We start from the raw sequence: 20,007 nt of genomic DNA, 5'->3' as shown, positions 1-20,007 counted from the left end.
GGACATCAACGGGGATTTCCGCTTTAGACAATGTCTACTTTTGAGAAGGGTCCCCTGACATTAAACTGATCAGTAAGTGGCCCTCTGTTGGGACCCCCAGCTATTATAGGTGGGAAAATATGGTATTAAGTGATACATTTCTCTGCAGCACCACCTCAGGAAAAAGTCGGCATTACACAGTGCCCTGTTACATGAATGGGTTATCTGAGTGATATAAGACAGGACAGGTCCTCCAGAGCAAGAGATGCCCTTTGTAACCACTGTCCCCTCTGGCCATGGGATGCGAATCCGGAATAGAGGACCCCCCCCCCTTTATTAATTCATAATTTACTAAAGGGGTGTATCAAAATAGGTTTAATAAACTAGACAGCACCTTAAAAGGGGTTATCTAGCTATTAGAAGCTTATCCCGTATTCCCAGGTTAGGGAATATGTGTCTGATCCGGAGGGGCTCCAACCTCTGGAATTTTCCAGAATGGCCTGACTTTCCCTACAGATTACTCCAGCTCCCATGACATACTCGTCTCGGCAGGGAATCCCGATCAGGCTGTCACAGCCGAGACGCGTATGTCTCTGAAGGTGGGGGCCAGAGCGTTCAGCAGGGAGAGTCGGGCCCTGTTCTGGAGTTCACTGTGGGGTCCCAGAGGTCAGACGCCCTGTGATCAGCTCATTTGATATCCTGAGTAGAGATGAGCGAACTTACAGTAAATTTGATTCGTCACTAACTTCTCAGCTCAGCAGTTGATGATGGATACATTCCTAGGAGACTCTTTCCTAGGACTGTATCCACCTTTTCCAGCCCACCGGAGCACCTGAAAGCTGAACTAATTTATGCTGGATAAGTCATCAACTGCCGAGCCGAGAAGTTTGTGACGAATCGAATTTACTGTAAATTCACTCATCTCTAATCCTGAGTATAGGGCATACACTTTTAAAAGCTGGATAGCCCCTTTAAGCTCCTGTAGCTCTTTATAATAGACCAGCGCTTGCTTTTGTAGTTCAGCCATCAGAACTCCTAAATGGGGTTTCAGTATCACTAAAACACGGATGCTCTCTTCCAAAACAGTGCTTCTCCGCTCTACAGGTCATGGGTGGTATTGCAGCTCAATCCCATTCACTTCAGTAGAGCTGAACTGCTATACCAGACATAACCCAAAGAGAGGTGCGGCGCTGTTTGCAAGACCCTTTTAAATGTCTTTATGGTTTCATTGAGTAAAACAGATATTAAAGAACATTTATGGTCCAAGTTTCGCCGCCTTTGGAAATGTCCTCTGTGTTAGATAAGTCCACTATGTACCTGCACGGAGACTATAGCAATCCATATTCCCCATACATGGGTAGATACATGGGTAGGCCAAAGGTATAGAAGCCTATATGAAACCACCGCAGTTCTAATGGACCTTAAAGGGGTACTCCCGTGGAAACCTTTTTATTTATTTTTTTTAAATCAACTGGTGCCAGAAAGTTAAACAGATTTGTAAATCACTTCTATAAAAAAAAAATCTTAATCCTTCCAGTACTTTTTAGGGGCTGTATACTAACGAGAAATCCAAAAAAGAAATGCATTTCCTCTGATGTCACGACCACAGTGCTCTCTGCTGACCTCTGCTGTCCATTTTAGGAACTGTCCAGCACAGGAGAAAATCCCCATAGAAAACATATACTGCTCTGGACAGTTCCTAAAATGGACAGCAGAGGTCAGCAGAGAGCACTGTGGTCATGACATCAGAGGAAATACATTTCTTTTTTGGATTTCTCTTTAGTATACAGCCCCTAAAAAGTACTGGAAGGATTAAGATTTTTTAATAGAAGTGATTTACTAATCTGTTTAACTTTCTGGCACCAGTTGATGAAAAAAAAAAAATAAGTTTTCCACGGGAGTACCCCTTTAAAGTGACTTCTTGGGGGGTGTTGAGGGGGGTCCGGCGCTACATCATTTGGTCAATTTACATTTTAGAAAGTCACATTTATCAAAACGCAACAGAACTAGGAAAATATATATTAAATATGGAATACATTTGGCATTTAAGTTACAGTTATAAAAAAAAAATACATATAAAACATAAAGCTACAAATACAACGTAAATGGTTCTACACAGGAAGTATATTCGTCTATGCTGCCATCCATGGGTTTGGTCACGTGACAACATGGATATTACAATTTGGCACAAAAAGTCAAATAAAATGAGATGAAACAATGAGGTTTGCCTTCCCGATCCCGCTCGCCTACGCACAGTAGAGGCCGTTCTTGTGGTCTAATCGTCCCTAACATCTGCCGCTATAAAGCTGGGCACAATGGTAAAGGTGTAGGTGTCCCCATGCCCATGCTGCTGTCGAAAGGGTTGTCACCCGCAAGGTTATTTACTATGCAAAAAAAAAAAGTCCCAGGCACTAAAGTAAGTGATTTCATAACCCGGCGCCATTTATGTAGGTGGCTTTCAGATCCTGGCAAGATTATTGTGCAAAATAAGTGTCAATCTTGTCCAGTTGGTATGCAAGCTGCATTGCCAACACCCTAGGGCTCCAAATTGTGAGCCTCTGCAAAACTACAACCCCCAGCATGCCCGGACAGCCAACGGCTGTCCGGGCATGCTGGGAGTTGTAGTTTTGCAACATCTAGAGGTCCACAATTTGGGGACCACTGACCTACATGGTGCAAAACCCAGAAGGAGCCACAGGGTATTGGAGCCCTTCACCAATATGCCATCACTTGCCACGGGTGGACTACCACCCAAGATGCTTGGCCAAGTTAAAGGGGTATTCCAGGCAAAAACTTTTTATATATATATCAACTGGCTCCGGAAAGTTAAACAGATTTGTAAATTACTTCTATTAAAAAATCTTAATCCTTCCAATAGTTATTAGCTTCTGAAGTTTTCTGTCTAACTGCTCAATGATGATGTCACGTCCCGGGAGCTGTGCATGATGGGAGAATATCCCCATAGGAGCTGGACAGCTCCTGGGACGTGAGTCATTAGAAAAGAAAGTTAGACAGAAAACAGCAACTCAACTTCAGAAGCTAATAACTATTGGAAGGATTAAAGGGGTATTCCGCCCCTAGACATCTTATCCCCTATCCAAAGGATAGGGGATAAGATGTCAGTACGCCGCGGTCCCGCTGCTGGGGACCCCGGGGATCGGTGCTGCAGCACCCCGCCATCATTACAGCACAGAGCGAGTTCGCTCTGTGCGTAATGACGGGCAATACAGGGGCCGGAGCATCGTTACGTCACGGATCCGCCCCTTGTGACGTCACGGCCCGCCCCTTTCAATACAAGTCTATGGGAGGGGGCGGTCATCACGCCCCCTCCCATAGACTTGCATTAAGGGGACGGGCCGTGATGTCACGAGGGGCGGGGCCGTGATGTAACGCTGCTCCGTCCCCCGTATAGCCCGTCATTACGCACAGAGCGAACTCGCTCTGTGCTGTAATGATAGCGGGGTGCCACAGCGGGGATCCCAGGGGTCCCCAGCAGCGGGACCGCGGCATACTGACATCTTATCCCCTATCTTTTGGATAGGGGATAAGATGTCTAGGGGCGGAGTACCCCTTTAAGATTTTTTAATAGAAGTAATTTACAAATCTGTTTAACTTTACGGAGCCAGTTGATATATAAAAAAAAGTTTTTGCCTGGAATACCCCTTTAATGATTTCTTATGAGCACTTCCATGCTCTTCCAGCAGGTGGCAGAAGCTTGGTCGCACATTTAGATGAATAATTTAGGACAGACCTACGATATATACAAATAAATACGAAAACATAAAACCCTGGGATACAGCAACAGAGATAGATCTAGCACCACATGGACAGCGAAATAGGGGTCTACGCAAAAATGTAAGCCACAACCGCACCACGTCTAGCATACCCCTCCTCAGTGCTTTCCATCACTTACCTCCTACCTCCTCCGCACTTACATAACCCTTCTGCACATACACACTCTTATAACGTTTCCTACATCCATGATCCAGTTATTCATTATTCCCATGAACCAAGGCTCTTTCTGGATTTTTTTTTTTTTTCACATTCAATAAGCAGATCTGGTGGTCCTCGGGCCTAGTGGCTATAAAAACATAGTTTAAAGGGTAACCCTATCAATCGATATAGATATAGTCTATGATCTCCAGTTATATCCACCCACCCCCTGACTGGCACCTGGAGTCTTCGTAGACACAGATTTGTTACACGGCGGAAAATGGCATGTCCTATTGGCCCGTCCTGACCTGGCAGCTGATCCTCAACAAAGTTTTTGTGTTTTTCGACTTGGTGCCATCTCGGCTACAATTCTATCTGGAAAGTTTTATGAAGTTCGTTGGAGAAGGGGTTGGCCATGCGCTGCTGAGACTTGGATTCAAGTGCTGCCCACTGAGCTTCGAACTGGTCCACTTCCTGTGCTGTGGATGCCAATCTTAACTGGCTGGGATCTGGAGGCCACGCACCATTGGCGGTGCCATTTGACTTTGGTCCTGATGGGAGATGCTGTGATGAGATGGGATTCTGGACACTGGGGGTTGTAGAGTGCAGGATGCTCTGTGGGAATGGGTTGGTTTTACTTGCCAGATTGGATGATGGTACTTGGGTGGCAGAGCAAAAAACATTGGCCACCATCTGGGATGGAGTAATACCCACCACTGGCACACTTGGAGCAGGGTATGGGATGCTATTTGCCATAGGTGGGGTGTAAGTACCTACAGGTACATAGGCTGGCTGCATGTGAGGAGCAATAAACATGCCAACGGGAGCAGGGGTGGCATCATAGGATATAGGATGATATGCCTGCACAGGAGCTGGTACTGCCATGGGCACAGCCACCATAGGTTGAGGCATGGACTCTTGTTGTTGCTGCTGCTGCTGTTGGGCTTTGGCTGCTTTTGCTACCTCTTCCAGCCATCGTTCTGCCTCAGACGGGGTTCGGCGATGGCCCATCTGGAAGTTAGAAGGGGCTGGGGTGGTCATTGTTTGATCTGTCCATCCCGGGATGTCTGGAAAGAAATTGAGATTCATTAGTATGGAATCCGTAATGCTGTGTGGGCCTCTATGAGGGCAAAGTCTAGAGGTCTGGGATGGCCTAAGTGGTTGTTGGATCGGACACTTAAAGGGGTACTCTGGTGGAAAACTTTTTTTTTTTTTTTATGAACTGGTGCCAGAAAGATAAACAGATTTGTAAATTACTTCTATTAAAAAATCTTTATCCTTCCACTACTTATTAGCAGCTGTATGCTACAGAGGAAATTCTTTGATTTTTGAATTTCTTTTTTGTCTTGTCCACAGTGCTCTCTGCTGACACCTGCTGAACTGTCCAGAGTAGCATAGGTTTGCTATGAGGATTTTTTTCCTGCTCTGGACAGTTCCTGATACGGGCATCAGGTGTCAGCAGAGAGCACTGTGGACAAGACAAAAAAGAAATTCAAAGAGAAAAGAATTTCCTCTGTAGTATACAGCAGCTGATAAGTACTGGCAGGATAAAGATTTTTTTAATAGAAGTCATTTACAAATCTGTATAACTTGATTTAAAAAAAGAAATGTTCCCTTTATGGCAAATGCAGTGACACAATTTGGTTAATGAGCTAAGATCCCATTGACTGCTAGAACATAGGGGCTCCTGGTACCCTTTTAAGCTCAGTGCCCATTCAGTTACGCTTTTAGTTCTATAAAACTCTAAGGCAGTGTTTCCCAACCAGGGTGCCTCCAGTTGTTGCAAATCTACAACTCCTAGCATGCCCAGACAGCCGCAAGGCTGTCTGGGCATGCTGGGAGTTGTAGTTTTGCAACAGCTGGAGACACCCTGGTTGGGAAACACCACTCTAGGGGATTGTTAAGTGAGATGTAAAATAAATTTGGACAAACAGAGATTATGGTCATCCCCGATACTCACTTTGTGGCGTCACATTAGGAGGAGTCATGGTTCCATTTCCATTAATAAAGGGGTCTTCCGGTGGTTTGTTAGTGAAGGAGTTATTGATCTGGTTGCATAAATCGGTAATTCCATCCTGATCGGGAGGTACTGCTGCATCCCCCTCAGAGACTAAAAGAACAACAATTGTGATCACTATATTATAGGGGTACCCTGGTTCAGCAAATAAAGGCTCATGTGCAATGAAAAGAATTTAAAGGGATACTCCAGTGGAAAACTCTTTTTTTTTTTTTTTTATCAACTGGTGCCAGAAAGTTAAAGGGCTTTTCCAGGAAAAAACTTTTTTATATATATCAACTGGCTCCAGAAAGTTAAACAGATTTGTAAATTACTTCTATTAAAAAATCTTAATCCTTTCAGTACTTATGAGCTGCTGAAGTTGAGTTGTTCTTTTCTGTCTAAGTGCTCTCTGATGACACCTGTCTCTGGAACCGCCCAGTTTAGAAGCAAATCCCCATAGCAAACCTCTTCTACTCTGTGCAGTTCCTCAGACAAGCAGAGATGTCAGCAGAGAGCACTGTTGCCAGACAGAAAACAACAACTCAACTTCAGTAGCTGATAATTACTGAAAGGATTACGTTTTTTTAATAGAAGTAATTTACAAATCTGTTTAAAAAATGTTTTTTCCTGGAATACCCCTTTAAACAGATCTGTAAATTACTTCTATTAAAAAATCTTAATCCTTCCAGTACTTATTAGCTGCTGAATACTACAGAGGAAATTTTTTTCTTTTTGGAACACAGTGCTCTCTGCTGACATCACGAGCACAGTGCTCTCTGCTGACATCTCTGTCCATTTAAGGAACTGTCCAGGGCAGCATATGTTTTCTATGGGGATTTTCTCCTATTCTGGACAGTTCCTAAAATGGACAGAGATGTCAGCAGAGAGCTCTGTGTTCCAAAAAGAAAAGAATTTCTTCTGTAGTATTCAGCAGATAATAATTACTGGAAGGATTAAGATTTTTTAATAGAAGTAATTTACAAATCAGTTTAACTTTCTGGCACCAGTTGATTTAAAAAAAAAAGTTTTCACCGGAGTACCCCTTTATATAATTGACTAATATTCATTGACTTGTCGTTTTCAAGATATCTGCTTGTTGAACCTTCATTGTTTACCTGCAGTGGATACAAATCTGTCCTGGTCACGTAGTACACAGGTGCAGGGCGCAGAACTCCGATACCTGTCCTGTAACTGTGCTGAGTCCCGTACCTGTGCACCACATGACCAGGACAGATTTGTATCCACTACAAGTAAACAATGAAGGTTCTTACTGAACTACAGCAAGCAGAGATCTTTAAATCCTATAATTTTTGCCATAAAAGTATGACATTTAATTGCTTAAACTGTAATAACCCTTTGAGGTCATCTAACTCCTTAGAGACAATGAAATGACTCTGCTGCTTCATATAGTAAATGGTTAATACACACACAGTGTGATAGCTGCCCTGTATATCTGCTCAGCTGTATCCACACATCTGCATCCACAGATTTATACACGTTAAGTCCCAAAGAAGATCAACGACAGCAAAGCAACCAAACCCAGCGCTTAGAAGAGCTTCTATTTAATCCAAAACACCCAACGTTTCGGGTTACTTAAGCCATTTTCAAGCATGGTTTATAAAGACTTAAGGGGAATCTGTCAACTCTACATCATGCTCAGAGCCGAATACATGGGTAGATAGCTGATAGGGGTAAATGTAGCTGTTTGTAAGGTTATAAAATCATGTTTTCCTTCAAAGCTCAAGTGTCAGGTGCTGAGCCTTACTGGTGGTCTATGGACTGTGTCAGATATTGCAGCTCAGCCCCTATTTAACTGAACAGAGTTCAGGAATGGTTAGGACCTTAACATGTATAGATTGGAAGAAAGAAGAGACAGAGGATATGATAGAGACTTTTATATACATAAAGGGAATCAACACGGTAAAGGAGGAGATTATATATAAGAGCAGAAAAACTACCACAAGAGGACATAGTTTTATATTAGAGGGGCAAAGATTTCTGCAGTAATATCAGGAAGTATTACTTTACTGAGAGAGAAGTGGATGCATGGAATAGCCTTCCTGCAGAAGTGGTTGCTACAAATACAGTGAAGGAGTTTAAGCATGCATGGGATAAGCATAAGGCTATCTTTCATATAAGATAGAGATAGGTATAAGGCTATCCTTCATATAAGATAGTGATAGGTATAAGGCTATCCTTCATATAAGATAGTGATAGGTATAAGGCTATCCTTCATATAAGATATTGATAGGTATAAGACTATCCTTCATATAAGTTATTGATCGGTATAAGGCTATCCTTCATATAAGATAGTGATAGGTATAAGGCTATCCTTCATATAAGATAGAGATAGGTATAAGGCTATCCTTCATATAAGATAGTGATAGGTATAAGGCTATCCTTCATATAAGATAGTGATAGGTATAAGGCTATCCTTCATATAAGATATTGATAGGTATAAGGCTATCCTTCATATAAGTTATTGATCGGTATAAGGCTATCCTTCATATAAGATAGTGATAGGTATAAGGCTATCCTTCATATAAGATAGAGATAGGTATAAGGCTATCCTTCATATAAGATAGTGATAGGTATAAGGCTATCCTTCATATAAGATAGTGATAGGTATAAGGCTATCCTTCATATAAGATATTGATAGGTATAAGGCTATCCTTCATATAAGTTATTGATCGGTATAAGGCTATCCTTCATATAAGATAGTGATAGGTATAAGGCTATCCTTCATATAAGATAGAGATAGGTATAAGGCTATCCTTCATATAAGATAGTGATAGGTATAAGGCTATCCTTCATATAAGATGTTGATAGGTATAAGGCTATCCTTCATATAAGTTATTGATCGGTATAAGGCTATCCTTCATAAAAGATAGAGATAGGTATAAGGCTATCCTTCATATAAGATAGAGATAGGTATAAGGCTAGCCTTCATACAAGATAGTGATAGGTATAAGGCTATCCTTCATATAAGATAAAGATAGACATAAGGCTATCCTTCATATAAGATAAACATAGGTATAAGGCTATCCTTCATATAAGATAGGGATAGGTATAAGGCTATCCTTCATATAAGATAGAGATAGGTATAAGGCTATCCTTCATATAAGATAGAGATAGGTATAAGGCTATCCTTCATATAAGATGGAGATGGGCATAAGGCAATTCTCCATATAAGATAGGGATAAACATAAGGCTATCCTTCATATAAGATAGAGATATGTATAAGGCTATCCTTCATATAAGATAGAGATATGTATAAGGCTATCCTTCATATAAGATAGGGATAGACATAAGGCTATCCTTCATATAAGATAGGGATAGGCATAAGGCTATCCTTCATATAAGATAGGGATAGACATAAGGCTATCCTTCATATAAGATAGAGATAGGCATAAGGCTATCCTTCATATAAGATAGAGATAGGTATAAGGCTATCCTTCATATAAGATAGAGATAGGTATAAGGCTATCCTTCATATAAGATAGTGATAGGTATAAGGCTATCCTTCATATAAGATAGTGATAGGTATAAGGCTATCCTTCATATAAGATATTGATAGGTATAAGGCTATCCTTCATATAAGTTATTGATCGGTATAAGGCTATCCTTCATATAAGATAGTGATAGGTATAAGGCTATCCTTCATATAAGATAGAGATAGGTATAAGGCTATCCTTCATATAAGATAGTGATAGGTATAAGGCTATCCTTCATATAAGATGTTGATAGGTATAAGGCTATCCTTCATATAAGTTATTGATCGGTATAAGGCTATCCTTCATATAAGATAGAGATAGGTATAAGGCTATCCTTCATATAAGATAGAGATAGGTATAAGGCTAGCCTTCATACAAGATAGTGATAGGTATAAGGCTATCCTTCATATAAGATAAAGATAGACATAAGGCTATCCTTCATATAAGATAAACATAGGTATAAGGCTATCCTTCATATAAGATAGGGATAGGTATAAGGCTATCCTTCATATAAGATAGAGATAGGTATAAGGCTATCCTTCATATAAGATAGAGATAGGTATAAGGCTATCCTTCATATAAGATGGAGATGGGCATAAGGCAATTCTCCATATAAGATAGGGATAAACATAAGGCTATCCTTCATATAAGATAGAGATATGTATAAGGCTATCCTTCATATAAGATAGAGATATGTATAAGGCTATCCTTCATATAAGATAGGGATAGACATAAGGCTATCCTTCATATAAGATAGGGATAGGCATAAGGCTATCCTTCATATAAGATAGGGATAGACATAAGGCTATCCTTCAAAGATAGAGATAGGCATAAGGCTATCCTTCATATAAGATAGAGATAGGCATAAGGCTATCCTTCATATAAGATAGAGATAGGCATAAGGCTATCCTTCATATAAGATAGAGATAGGCATAAGGCTATCCTTCATATAAGATAGAGATAGGCATAAGGCTATCCTTCATATAAGATAGGGATAGACATAAGGATATCCTTCATATAAGATAGAGATAGGCATAAGGCTATCCTTCATATAAGATAGTGATAGGCATAAGGCTATCCTTCATATAAGATAGAGATAGGCATAAGGCTATCCTTCATATAAGATAGAGATATGTATAAGGCTATCCTTCATATAAGATAGAGATAGGCATAAGGCTATCCTTCATATAAGATAGAGATAGGCATAAGGCTATCCTTCATATAAGATAGAGATAGGCATAAGGCTATCCTTCATATAAGATAGAGATATGTATAAGGCTATCCTTCATATAAGATAGAGATAGGCATAAGGCTATCCTTCATATAAGATAGAGATAGGCATAAGGCTATCCTTCACATAAGATAGAGATAGGCATAAGGCTATCCTTCCTATAAGATAGAGATAGGCATAAGGCTATCCTTCATATAAGATAGAGATAGGCATAAGGCTATCCTTCATATAAGATAAAGATAGGTATAAGGCTATCTTTCATATAAGGTAGAGATAGGTATAAGGCTATCCTTCACATAAGATAGAGATGGGCATAAGGCTATCCTTCATATAAGATAGGGATAGACATAAGGCTATCCTTCATATAAGATAGAGATATGTATAAGGCTATCCGTCATATAAGATAGTGATAGGCATAAGGCTATCCTCCATATAAGATAGGGATAGACATAAGGCTATCCTTCATATAAGATAAAGATAGGCATAAGGCTATCCGTCATATAAGATAGAGATAGGCATAAGGCTATCCTTCATATAAGATAGAGATATGTATAAGGCTATCCTTCATATAAGATAGAGATAGGCATAAGGCTATCCTTCATATAAGATAGAGATAGGCATAAGGCTATCCTTCATATAAGATAGAGATAGGCATAAGGCTATCCTTCATATAAGATAGAGATAGGCATAAGGCTATCCTTCATATAAGCTAGAGATAGGCATAAGGCTATCCTTCATATAAGATAGAGATAGGCATAAGGCTATCCTTCATATAAGCTAGAGATAGGCATAAGGCTATCCTTCATATAAGATAGAGATAGGTATAAGGCTATCCTTCATATAAGATAGGGATAGGCATAAGGCTATCCTTCATATAAGATAGTGATAGGTATAAGGCTATTCTTCATATAAGATAGAGATATGTATAAGGCTATCCTTCATATAAGATAGAGATAGGTATAAGGCTATCCTTCATATAAGATAGAGATATGTATAAGGCTATCCTTCATATAAGATAGAGATAGGTATAAGGCTATCCTTCATATAAGGCTACTTTCACACTACCGTTGCTCCCTGTCGAGAACGGCCATCTTTTTTTTTTTTCCTGAATTTAATGGCCGTTCTCATAACGGGGAGCAACGGCAAACAATGGGTCCCGATGGCTCCCATTTACTATTATGGGGGCCGCCATGACCCGTTATGAATATCGGGAGAAAAAGATGGCACATGCTGTAATTTTTCTCCCGTTATTCTGCCTGGCTCTCCCAACAGTCGTCACTCTGCTGCGCACTAACGGCAGTATGAAAGGGGCCTAAGATAGGGCCAGGGACTAGTCATAGTATTCAGAATATTGGGCAGATGGGCCACATGGATCTTATCTGCCGACACCTTCTATGCTTCTATGTAAGTTGTAATACCAGACAGCAGGCCATGGACAATACAGATGCAGTTCCTAGAAAAAAAGCGACCATTTCTCTAAATCCTGACAACCGCTTTAGAGGGAATCTGACAGTCGAATCTGACTACACACAATACACCGGGTTATAGGGGGAGATTGATCAAAACCTGTCAAGAGGAAAAGTTGCCCATAGCAACCAATCAGATCGCTTCTTTCATTTTTAACAAGGCCCCTGCAAAATGAAAGAAGCGATCTGATTGGTTGCTATGGGCAACTGGGCAACTTTTCCTTTACACAGGTTTTGATAAATCTCCCCCATAGCGCGGGTGAACTAGATTAAAATACTATATAACTTACCTGGATTTCTGGTCCGGTTCCGGAGATAGACCCAATTATCCGCCATTGCTAATATGTTAATCGCCGGCTTTGTGCAATGGAGGCGGGACCCAGCATACCCAGTATCCCTATCTCCATGCCGGGTCCCGCCTCCATTGCACAAAGCCAACGATTGACATATTTGCAATTCCGGCTAATAACGTCAATCTCCAGACCCGGACCATGGTTCCGGGTAAATGATACCTCATTTTAATCCGGTTCACCAGTTGTCAGTTTACCTTTAAAGGGGTATTCCAGGGAAAAACTTTATTTTTTTATATATCAACTGGCTCCAGAAAGTTAAACAGATTTGTAAATTACTTCTATTAAAAAAAATCTTAATCCTTTCAATAATTATCATCTGCTGAAGTTGAGTTGTTCTTTTCTGTCTGACAACAGTACTCTCTGCTGACATCTCTGTCTGTCACGGGAACTGCACAGAGTAGAAGAGATTTGCTATGGGGATTTGCTTCTACTCTGGACAGTTCCCGAGACAGGTGTCATCAGAGAGAACTTAGACAGAAAAGAACAACTCAACTTCAGCAGCTTGTAAGTACTGAAAGGATTAAGATTTTTTAATAGAAGTAATTTACAAATCTTTTTAACTTTCTGGAGCCAGTTGTTTATGTTTATTTATATATATATATATATATATATATATATATATATATATATATATATATATATAAATAAAAGTTTTTTCCTGGATAACCCCTTTAAAAGGGTTGTCTCACAATTACATATTAATTCACTGTGTTAGATCAGGGAAACAAAAACTATTTTCAATTGAATTCATTTTTTTTAAAATGCGTCTTTGTTTGAATATTGCTGTTTGGGGGGCAATGCACACGTAGAGTATCCTGCGCATGTTTGATGCGCAGGATTTGAAGCTGCAGATTTTTATGCTGCAGAAATCAATGTAAACTAAGTGACTGAACACAGCTTGAAATACTGATGCGCATGATATTCTACGTGTGAATAGACCCTTAAACGTGTTATGGTTCTCCCTGAAGCTCTTTTTATTTTTCGCATAATATCCCGCAATCTGTGGCTCGTCAAGTGTTGAAAAACTACAACTCCCATCATGCCTTGTCAGCTGTCAAAGAATATTGGAAGTTGTTGTTTTGCACAGGTTGGGGACAACAAGCTTCAGAAATTCCACCAAAAGTGTTTAGTGCTGGCGAGAAGAAGCCGCTTTGGATTCCTATTCTCTGGCCAGCACTGCACACATTAGGTCAGTGTTTCCCAACCAGCGTGCCTCCAGCTGTTGCAAAACTACAACTCCCAGCATGCCCGGACAGCCTTTGGCTGTCCGGGCATGCTGGGAGTTGTAGTTTTGCAACAGCTGGAGGCACCCTGGTTGGGAAACACTGCATTAGGTGGACATTTTATGAGAGAATCAAAAGGACACCAGGGGGCGCCATAACAAGTATGTAACAGCAATATCTAAACACAGGGGCAGTTTTTAAAAGTTATATTGAGTGAAAAATTGTTACATTTTGTGTAAATGAATTAATATTTATCCATTGGAATCTGAATAATATTCAATATTCTCAAAAGATGTTCCTCACCCAAATGTACTAAAAGTATAAATGATCCTACAACCACAGTATAAATACTGCCAGACTACATGCCCCTTCCCTGCCCCCAGTTCAGTGCTAACCAAGCAGCTGGGAGATCGCACATTTACCATATATATCAGGAGATTTTCCTGGTTCGTATTCAGACTTGTATTCAGAGTTGTGGACTAGTATTAAAGGGGTACTCCGATGAAAATGTTTTTTTTTTTTTTTTTTTAAATCAACTGGTGCCAAAAACTTAAACAGATTTGTAAATGACTTCTATTAAAAAATCTTAGCAGCAGAAATAGCAGAAGTAAAAAGTGGATCCTTGTCAGGCGCAGTTACAGTGGCAGACAGATGACGGTATACGTGGGTACACTACATATGGTTTTATTTGGAACACAACAGCGACGCGTTTCTTGCCCGTAAAGGGCACTTCATCAGGAAATGCGCATGATGAAGTGCCCTTTACGGGCAAGAAACGCGTTGCTGTTGTATTCCAAATAAAACCATATGTAGTGTGTACCCACGTATACCGTCATCTGTCTTCCACTGTAACTGCGTCTGACAAGGATCCACTTTTTACTTCTGCTATTTCTGCTGCTCCTACGGGCCGGTGAGCGAGGACCTGACCGGAGGATCCAGGCTGCATACAGAGCTTTCTGCTTGTCAATACTCTATATGGTGTTGTGCCCTCAGCGCAACACCTTCTGGTAAGTGTCAGTCTTTACATTTGCCAAATTCCTTACAGTACCGCACTAGGGGCGCGTGTGCCTTTTTTCTCTTTTCTCGTTTATTAAAAAATCTTAATCCTTCCAGTACTTATCAGCTGCTGTATACTACAAAGGAAATTATTTTCTTTTTGAATTTCCTTTCTGTCTGACCACAGTGCTCTCTGCTGACACCTCTGTCCATGTCAGGAACTGTCCAGAGTAGGAGAAAATCCCCATAGCAAACCTCTCCTGCTCTGGACAGTTCCTGACATGGACAGAGGAAAAAAAGAACTTCCTTTGGAGCATATAGCAGCTGATAAGTACTGGAAGGATTACGATTTTTTTTTTTTATAGAAGTACGGTAATTTACAAATCTGTTTAACTTTCTGGCACCAGTTGATTTAAAAAAAAAAATTGTTTCCAGTGGAAAACCCCTTTAACTCATGATCGTCCTACCCCCCCTGATTTTCAGGTTCTACTGGGTCCTGACTGTATATCTCACCTTGACTCTTGTCCTGGAAGTTGGTTTTGCGCTGTAAGGTGGATGGGAGCTCATTCAGTCTCAGTGACAATTGCCTCTTGAAGGGTGAATTCTTCTGGCTCAGTGCGGGGAACCCTCGGAACGATCCCTGTCTCACGAGCTGTTCCAAGGGAGCGTGTCTGCGGGGGATTGCATGCTGGCCGCCGGTTTCTCCCTTCTCTGCCGAACCTGCCTGACCTTGTAGTGGGGAAGAACACTCCACCGGGGCAGGTGGTGCTGGGATAGGGGCTGGAATTGTGGGCTGGACCTGAGCGGCTTCAGCTAGGAAACACAAAGATCACCATTGACCTAATCTGCTCTTACTGCTTTGAATATTCAAGGAGTGATTTACATTTTTATCCCAATTTTACCTTTCTTCTTCTCCTGGGCTTGCTTCATCGCATCTTCTCGCTCAGTTTGCTGTGATCCTGATGTGACACGGAAAGATCCCTCACGGGCAAAGCTGGTACGGCTGGCATCAAAGGATGCAGTAACTCCACACTCCTTTTCACGCTTCTGCTTTCGTTCAAGACAGGCAGCAAACGCACAGCCCACAGCATGACTCAGACGCTCCCCCTGTTGGTCATTGACAAGAAGTCAGATAGGTGATTCATTTAGCATGCACAATGATACTTAAAGGGGTACTTCACCCCTAGACTTCTTATCCCCTATCCAAAGGATAGGGGTAAGATGTCTGATCGTGGGGGTCCAGCCGCTTGGGACCCCCGTCATTTTGGCTGTGGCACCCCAGACATCCAGTGCACGGAGTGAAGTTCGCTTCATGCTGGATGACTGGCGATGCGGGGAGGAGGCTCGTGAAGTCACGACCACACCCAGTCGCGACGTCACAGCCACGTCCCCTCAATGCAAGTCTATTGGAGGTGGTGTGACACCCCTCCCATAGACTTGCATTGAGGGGGCGTGACCATGACATCACGAGCGTGGCCGTGATGTCGAGAGCCTCCGGCGCTGCACCCGGCGCTTTAAATGAACGCCAGATGCAGCAGGGAGATCGCAGGGGCCCCCAGCGGCGAGACCCTCGCGATCAGACATCTTATCCCCTATCCTTTGGATAGGGGATAAGATGTCTAGGGGCGGAGTACCCCTGTAAAGTGAATGTATCATCTAGATTTGTTTTTACTAATTAGAGTCAGATATTTTCCAATTGTAAGTTTTGTGTTGTTCTTTTATTTCATTCTAGTACATTATTATGGGAGCAGAGTTATTTTTTAACAGCATTTAGAGATATGCTTTACAGCATAGGCAACAAAAAGGCAGGAGTTGTTCACATGAATGGGAAAGGTGTCTGAGCATGCATGGTGACCTTTGCCAAGGTCATTCTAGAAGGAGAGGGAGGCTGATGCACCTTCCCTAATAAAAGTTTATATTACACTTTTTCCAATTTTTTTTTAAAGAATAATGTAAACAAAAATAAAAATAAACATCAAGACAAAAATTGTACCAATAAGGCTAAGTTTCCACTTGTGTTTTTTTTTTCTGGCAGTTCTTGGAATACAGCCACTGCAGTTTTTGAGCCAAAGTCAGAAGTGGATCCATAAGGGAGGAGAAGTGTAAGTCCTTCCTTTATATGTCCTATTCCTTTTGAATACACTTCTGGCTTTGGCTCTGGCTTTGGAAAATGAGCCTAAGGGTGCATTCCCACATGGCGTATTTTGCTGCGTATTTGCTGCGTATTTGGTGCTGCGTATTTTCCTACCCATTGACTTCAACAGGGAAAATACGCAGCAGCAAATACGCAGCAAATACGCCGCGTGGGAACGTACCCTAAAAGTGACAGAATAAAAAGAGCATGTAAAGTTTACCAAAAAGGGCACTGCATAGAAACAGAAGCCTTCAGAATTTACTACATCTGCCAAAATGAAATTGGCTTCTAAAGAACACATACCTGAAACATGCTGGGCCAAAAAGTCCCCCAAAAGTATTACACAAACATGTATTGCTCAAAAATTTTAAGCATTTTACAACCAAAAAAATCAGTGTAAAGACAACGATAAATTTCCCCAGAGTGTTTTCCACCAAATTAAGAATTCTATATAAAAATGCATATATTCACCAAAGAAAAAATCCAAGTGCACTCACCGTATAATTGCTTCTTTAGTATTTCTTTATTTTCATGTCTCATATAGACAAGGTGCAGGGAGGCGACATGCAGGGGGTGTCAGCAAGGGCTACGGACCCGTCTCGCGCTACAAGCGCTTCATAAGGCCGCTTCAGCGGCCTTATGAAGTGCTTGTAGCGCGAGACGGGTCCGTAGCCCTTGCTGACACCCCCTGCATGTCGCCTCCCTGCACCTTGTCTATATGAGACATGAAAAGCAATTATGTGGTGAGTGCACTTGGATTTCTTCTTTGATGAATATATGCATGTATGTGAAGCTTTCTTGCCAAGATTTGCACCGCCATGGCTGATGGATATCCATTACTGCATAGTGTCTAGTTGAGTGAAGATCCCCAGGTGTGTGAAGTAGCAGTGAAAGGCTAGCTGCCTCTTTTCTACATTCTATATAAAAATGTAACACACCGAATCTTTTAAAGCCATAAAGCAATGACATATCCAGCGTCGGGTTGTTCCATCTCGACATATATAAGAAAAGGCTTTGTCAAAGTTGCGGTCTGGTGCACAGAATGAGACCTTTTCAATGGTCTGGTCCACAATGAGATCCTGAGAAAAAAAAAGAGAAAATTAAAGTCCAGGTTATCCTGGAATTGAAAGAACAGACCTAATTTCTTCCAAAAACAGCACCACCCTTGTCCTCAGGTTGTGTGTGTGTTGGTATTACAACTTGGCTCCAATAACTTCAATGGAACTGAGCTGCAATACCATACACAACCTGAGGACAAGTGTGGTGCTGTTCCTGGAAGACATCGGATCAGTTTTTTTTGATCCTGCATAACCTCTTTATAAGTCGGAGATGAAAAGAATTATAGGTGACTTAAAGATCACTTCATTCCTATTTAGTAACGAGCACTACAGCTCGGGAAATCTCCAGTCAAGGAGGCGCTGCTATCTCTTTGAACTCTTTCCTTAGAACCCTAAGGTTTACTGTTCTACTGTTATTTCTCCTGGAAATTTATAAATAAATTGAATACTTGGTGTTACCATTTACAGCATGTCCCTGACATTGTCCAATCACTGTTGACAATGCCAAAGTGTCCAGGATCACACCTATTTGATAAAGGGAGCAGTAACACCCAGTTATCAGGACCTGTTCAAAATAAGTCTTTGGGTGTCCCTCTTCTGCTAAAGGGGTTATACAATAGTGGTGTCCCAGTACCAAAGGCTGTCCTGGGAGCTAGAGATTGCTTCGGGCATCCCTGCTGTCTATGTGTTGGGCCCACTGTGCCATTGTCTGACCTGTTATAATGTGATCTATGGTTGTGTTATGTTATCTTTACATTTATGCACTGTACCTTTAAGGGATTGTGGCAAAGCAATGACATATCCAGGTGACCATGACACCCAATGGGAGACCCCCAAACCTAGCCCTTATGTAGTTAAGGGGGGGGGGAGGAGCTGGGAGTCTAGTGAGGGAGTTTGGTGAGAGGAGAGTGTGTTCCAGCTAGTAAGCTGAGGACAAATCCCACAGCCACGCCAATCTCAGGAAAAACCTGGGGGTAAGCAAATCTCTACTGCTAATAATCATAAAGCTGCATTTACAGCAACTACAAATACCAGCAAGGCGACAGGCTGCCTGGGTTCCACTCTGCCCATCCCTCTGCACCAGAGACTATATTGTTTGAGATCTGCTACCTCCAGCAAAGTAAAAATGGTTATCCGTAATCTTGCAATTGGTATATTCATTACCCTGCACCTTGCCCAGGAGAAGCTATCTAAACCTGGGACCGTGTAGGTTACTGTTGCCCTGGCGTCACAAACCGACAATTACATCTTACACCCTGTTGACAGCACACAATCTTTCAAATGGAATCTGTCAGTCATATTTGCTGCAAACACTATTTTATAGCTGTTAGGGTATAAAAAAAGGTCTCTTTCCTGGAGCTGATGGTGGCTGCCAAACCTATAAAATCTCCTTTATTTCTCAGCCAAGCGTCAAGGAGGTGGTGCCAAGCTGCTCCAGTGCCACAACCTAGCACACCTCCATGCTTGTAAGGCTGTGACACTTGAGGAGCTCAGCTCTGCCTCCTTGACTGAGAGATAACATGGAGATTTTATAAGTTTGACAACCACCATCAGCTTCAGGAAAGGTGCAGTTTGCTTTTCTACCCTAATGGCTATGCAACAGTATACGTCTGTATAGAAACAAGCCAACCGGCACCAGAAAGCCTTCAAAATAATTAGAACAATGTCCAAAGCCCGCGCTGCGGGGGACCATGTGTGTCGGCAAGAGAGGAGGTGCTAACAAAGTGAAAAGCTATATGTGGTATACAGGTAATAGAAAAAGTAACGTTGCACTCACCACGAGACACAGCATGGAGGTGTTCAAATCCAGGTTTATTCGTAAATAAGAAGTGCTATACAGTCAAAGCAGGTTGGAGGGAAGGGAGGGGAGCAGACATCAGCTCAGCGTGATCAAGCAGTTTCACTGCGAAACGATTCGTTGCACTCAGCCAGCTCCACGGAGCTGATGTCTGCTCCCCTCCCTTCCCTCCAACCTGTTTTGACTGTATAGCACTTCTTATTTACGAATAAACCCGGATTTGAAAACCTCCATGCTGTGTCTTGTGGTGAGTGCAACGTTACTTTTTCTATTACCCGGCTATCCAACAGTGTCTGCACCAAAATACAGCTGACAGATTCCCTTTAAGAGTGAAAACCTATTC

General features: G+C 41.7%; 1 protein-coding gene across 5 annotated transcripts in view; it reads right to left on the bottom strand.

The window, feature by feature from the left end:
* Nucleotides 1–3,584: 3,584 nt before the first annotated feature.
* Nucleotides 3,585–20,007, bottom strand: part of NUMBL (NUMB like endocytic adaptor protein) — a 126,488-nt gene continuing 110,065 nt past the window's right edge. For all 5 annotated transcript variants that reach the window (XM_056538384.1, XM_056538383.1, XM_056538381.1 and 2 more), the window contains 5 exons: nucleotides 17,747–17,887; nucleotides 15,577–15,781; nucleotides 15,188–15,487; nucleotides 5,873–6,022; nucleotides 3,585–4,979 (listed from right to left, as the gene is read on the bottom strand). In XM_056538384.1, the coding sequence (XP_056394359.1) occupies nucleotides 4,276–4,979; nucleotides 5,873–6,022; nucleotides 15,188–15,487; nucleotides 15,577–15,781; nucleotides 17,747–17,887 (1,500 nt within the window). In that variant the 3' untranslated portion in view covers nucleotides 3,585–4,275. The remainder of the gene's footprint in view (nucleotides 4,980–5,872; nucleotides 6,023–15,187; nucleotides 15,488–15,576; nucleotides 15,782–17,746; nucleotides 17,888–20,007) is intronic.

This window comes from Hyla sarda, chromosome 9, assembly GCF_029499605.1.
Source record: "Hyla sarda isolate aHylSar1 chromosome 9, aHylSar1.hap1, whole genome shotgun sequence".
Lineage (NCBI taxonomy): Eukaryota > Metazoa > Chordata > Amphibia > Anura > Hylidae > Hyla > Hyla sarda.
This window is presented reverse-complemented; position numbering and strand designations above follow the sequence as displayed.